This window comes from Branchiostoma belcheri, unplaced genomic scaffold (genome assembly GCF_001625305.1).
Source record: "Branchiostoma belcheri isolate BF01 breed outbred unplaced genomic scaffold, Haploidv18h27 scaffold82, whole genome shotgun sequence".
NCBI classification, from domain to species: domain Eukaryota; kingdom Metazoa; phylum Chordata; class Leptocardii; order Amphioxiformes; family Branchiostomatidae; genus Branchiostoma; species Branchiostoma belcheri.
The window spans coordinates 1,478,216-1,482,583 of record NW_017804487.1 but is presented as its reverse complement, the minus strand read 5'-3'; the positions used below and the strand labels follow the sequence as shown (position 1 = coordinate 1,482,583).

General features: G+C 41.6%; 1 protein-coding gene across 1 annotated transcript in view; it reads right to left on the bottom strand.

Moving 5' to 3' along the window:
- LOC109486706 (tankyrase-1-like) overlaps positions 1–4,368 on the bottom strand; it is a 10,074-nt gene that overhangs the window by 3,700 nt on the left and 2,006 nt on the right. The window contains exon 2 of the mRNA XM_019790599.1: positions 1,807–1,983. Coding sequence (XP_019646158.1) covers positions 1,807–1,983 — 177 coding nt within the window. The remainder of the gene's footprint in view (positions 1–1,806; positions 1,984–4,368) is intronic.

Genomic DNA, 4,368 nt, shown 5'->3' with positions numbered 1-4,368 from the left:
TTGGAAGTCGAAAAAGGAACAAAAGTCAGACAAGTCAAGACAAGATGATGCAAATTAGTCTGAAAGCTCCTGTTATACAGGACAGGAGCTTAAGTGTTGTCTGTCCTCGGGGCTGGGAGTGCCAAATCCCAAGTGCCGGAAAGATCGACCCGTAGCCCCCCTTCCCTGTTGAAGGTGGGGTTGTACATTCTTTCATATATTGCCTCTTTGACACCCCGTTCCCACCAGCGTGTTTCGCGGTCTAAGACATCCGTGGACTCGAGTTTGAAAGAGTGACCCTGGTTGTGTTGTAGGTGGTGGAAAATAGCTGAGGAGTAGCCGTTGGCACTAGGTCGGCAATGTTCTTTGTACCTTACTTTAAGCGGTCGACTTGTCTCTCCGATGTAGCTATAGGTGTTGTTACAATTGGGTTCCTCACATTTGAGTCTGTAAATAACATTCGCCTTGGTACCCTTGTGAGGTCGGTCCTTAGGGTGTAACAGTCTTTGTCTGAGGGTTGAGTGATGTTTGAAGTTAGTGGCTATGTTGAAGTTTTGGAAGATCCGTCGGAGTTTCTCAGATACTCCTTGGACATACGGAATAGTGATGTTGGCCTTGTTTTTGTTGGTCAATGGTTTGCACTTCTGGGTTTTCTTAGACTGATCTGAAGGCTTGAGCGCTTTGTTGAAAGTCCAGTTTTGGTAGCCACATTTAGCCAGGGCACCTCGGAGGTGTCTTTGTTCGTCCGTTTTGGCTTGGTCTGAAGTGACAATGTTGTCTGCACGATGGAAGAGAGTTTTGATCACTGCTAGTTTGTGTTCCAAAGGGTGGTGGGAATCAAAAGCCTCCAACGGTTTAAATCAAGGGTGAACAAATATCTGACCACGCAGTCATCACTGTAACCCAAAACACGTAAGTGGCTCTCACGAGCCTTGTTTTGAGGTGAATTCTGAAGTAAATAAAAAAAAAAATGAAAACAATTGTTTAAAGCTATCTAATGACAATGCCCCTACTGTACTAGGTGACAGTGAGTTCCACTCTGTGAAAGTTCTAGGGAAGAATGAATTCTTGAACACCTCAATCCTTGGTTGATAACTCTGGTACTTGAAGGCATGGCTATTTCTTGTCCTTTTCTGGGCTGGTATTATGTACTTAGTAGTTGGTATGTCCACCAGTCTTTTAGTCATTTTGTACATCATGCATAGTCTGGGCATTTTTTTCATCTGTCTTCCAGTGATACCCACTGTAGGTTTCTTTTCATTTACGAAAGAAAAATATGACTATTACGCAACATATAAACACAAATAAAGTAAAACATGTACTAGGCACCTGATACACTGTCATAAATCTTGTTTTTGCATGTTTGCTTGCCTGGCCGAGAGACCTTTCACAATTTAATCTTTAGCTCTATCTTCTTTATAGCTTAAACTGGCATCTTTTTAGCAAACTGGCATTTGTTTTAATTGACGCCTTCACTGCATTTGGTAGGTCGTGAGTTTGATCCCCGGCTGAGTCATACCAAAGATCAAGGACATTATACACAAATGCCCTTGCAAAGATTTAAAAAATGGTACCTACTGCTTTCTCTGCTTAGCACTCAGAACTTGTGTAAGAATTAGGAGAGTAGAAACAGAAAGACACTCCTGGTCCCAGGCTGGGGTTTGAACCCCAGACACAGAACCCGGGCACCAGCTTCATATGCTGACAGTCTTTAACTATTTGGCTAAAAGGTCTAGACCCATCGGCCGGGTCAGGTGGTAGCACCTATAAACCCCCCCACTGTTACACTTGAGAAGAGTATGGGAGTTAACACACCACACCACTCACCATTGCCCGCCGCTCCATGAAGCGGGGCACATGATATACCAGCGCCGGTTTTCTTCGACACAGACGCCCCCATGTGTATCAGCAGTCGCACCATCTCTACATCCCCGTTGATGGAGGCGAGTAACAGACCCGATCCAGTGCTGTCAATGTCATCCTCGGCATAGTCAATGTCAGCACCTGCATTTGGTGATAAGATTACAGTTTACTTAATTAGTAAAACATATTAAACATATTAGCATATTAAAGAAAGAAAAAAAATGTTTCCTGTTTCAGTCCTGAAAACTATGGTTGGCAGGTAGATCTAGGGATTTTTTTCCTTATCTTTTTTTTGGTGATCTCCAGTGATCTAACTTATAACTTGTTACAATGATATGAATCTTTATCGCAAATCTTGCCCAGATGGGCTAAATGCACAAGAGGATATGCAGTATGCAAAACATGAGTATGTCATACTGGAAAGCTATATTCTAATGCAATACTATACTATACAATACTATATACTACCTATAATCTACTGTTAGTTGCCCTTTCTTCTCTATTTTTGAAACATCTGGAAACATAATTACATAGTTTGTCTACTGTATAATTGTTGTTGCATGACATCAAGTTAGTGTTTGAACATGTCCTGCTTTGACATTTTCTTACATATCTTGTCTAATTGTAAAGTATGGAATAGCTCTTGGCATTCATCTTTATATAATGTACAGTCAAGTAGAAAGTGTATCTCGTTTTCAACATATTACAGGATTCGCATGTTCTATCTTTCAGAGGTAGTGCTGCATACCTAAACCCAAATTTAGGTTCAGGTCCAGATTCAAGTCCAGAGGTTTAGGTTCAGTTCCGGACTTGTAAGTCCTGACCTAAACCCGTGGCATATACTGTACAAAATTGCATGTTGGCAACCTTGCAATGTTGTCTGGGTGAAACTTTGGCCACTTAACACGGAAGCCGGTACTTGACGATGCCCGATGGCAATGTTTTCTTCATTTTGCAGCAAAGATTTTGCAATCTATGGAAGGTTTTAGGTGGTTTGGAAAGAAAAAGGGTATGCATAAGTGAAATGTTTTTTTATGGTAACAAGTCCGGACTCGGTTCTTGACTTTTAGGTTTTTTTTGGACTTGAACCTAAACATTCTTACAAGTCCAGATCCAAGTCCAGTGAACCGGTATGCAGCACTATTCAGAGGGGTACGGCTATGCCTGCCGGATTCTATACGTAAGGGATACAATATAGTTTAACAAAGACGAAAGTGAAACTTGCATGAGGACGCTTATCTTTTCAATCAATCAGGTGTCAGATCCTGGAACTAGAAAATGTCAATCAGCTAAAAAAAAGGCTAGGGTCAGCAGGGTTTTTTTTCTACAGTCGTTTGGGAGACAAGAAACATTTTTTTCTAGGCCTGAGCTAATTGGTTGGGGGACGTTCTCTTGGATGGCATGATACAATGCTTAATACATGTACCCACAAATACATGCACTAGTAATCGAACAGGCTTTTGACAGTTACCACAATGAATCCCCCTAATAAAATCACAAAACCTACTTCATTTTTCAATATCATTTACCATGGGACAATTCTTTATCCACAGCCTCAAAAGAAGTCAACAACCCTATGGCCTTGGCATATTTATATCTCTTTATATACTGTGTTAGCACTTGGGCAAGAGTTTGTAAATAAAACTGTTCAGTCACACATTACAATAGTCTCTACCAGTCAGGCTTTGGGAGGCATTTGGAAATTGAAGAAATTGGCCAAATAGACAGATAACACGCAAGAGGAGTTGGGAGTCTCTTGGACCAAGGAGGTTCTAACTCCATGCTTGGACCATCTCCCTTTGCGTGTTATCTGTGACAGTGTCTATCTGCTGCTTCTAGCCGCCTCCAGAAGCCTGATAGACAGCTAACATAATACATTTGTGAGGAGACTGCTGACAATAGTTATTGTGATGCGTGATTAACCAGAACAAAAAAATAATACTAGTAATTAATGCAAAGTGGCCCACAACAGTCTTGCTAGACTTTCCTTCTATGTCGGGAAAAGATCAAAAGGTGTCGCTAGTGCACTGTACTTCGCACTTGTGTGCGAGTACTTATCTGTTGATCTACATAATTTTAAATAATCATCGGCTTGCCTGAAGCTGTCTTTTCAAATTCAAGCTGATTGAACCAAGGAGGTTTAACCTTCTTGATTGAACTGACGATTTCTGCAAACTGCGATTGTACAATAAAAGGAGCGAGCTATGTAAGCGTGCCACACAGCACGTTTCGACGGCGTCAAAAGTGCACAGGAAACACGCAATGACGGCAGGGTGCATGTATATGGGGCACCCAGAACGGCTGTTTTTAACGGTCTCCACATTGATATAAAGCTAAAAACGGTTGACTATACTCGGGTAGAATATAGTTAATCATATTTTACGATCTTTTGATTCCTATGAAGGGCAGAATTTGAGAAATTTACGACTTTGCCAAGCCCGTACTGAGCGCCTGTCAGGACGTGGAGCGCCGATCCGGCGAAGATCGTTCGACTAACCCGTTCTGAAAATAAAGAAACAACACCAA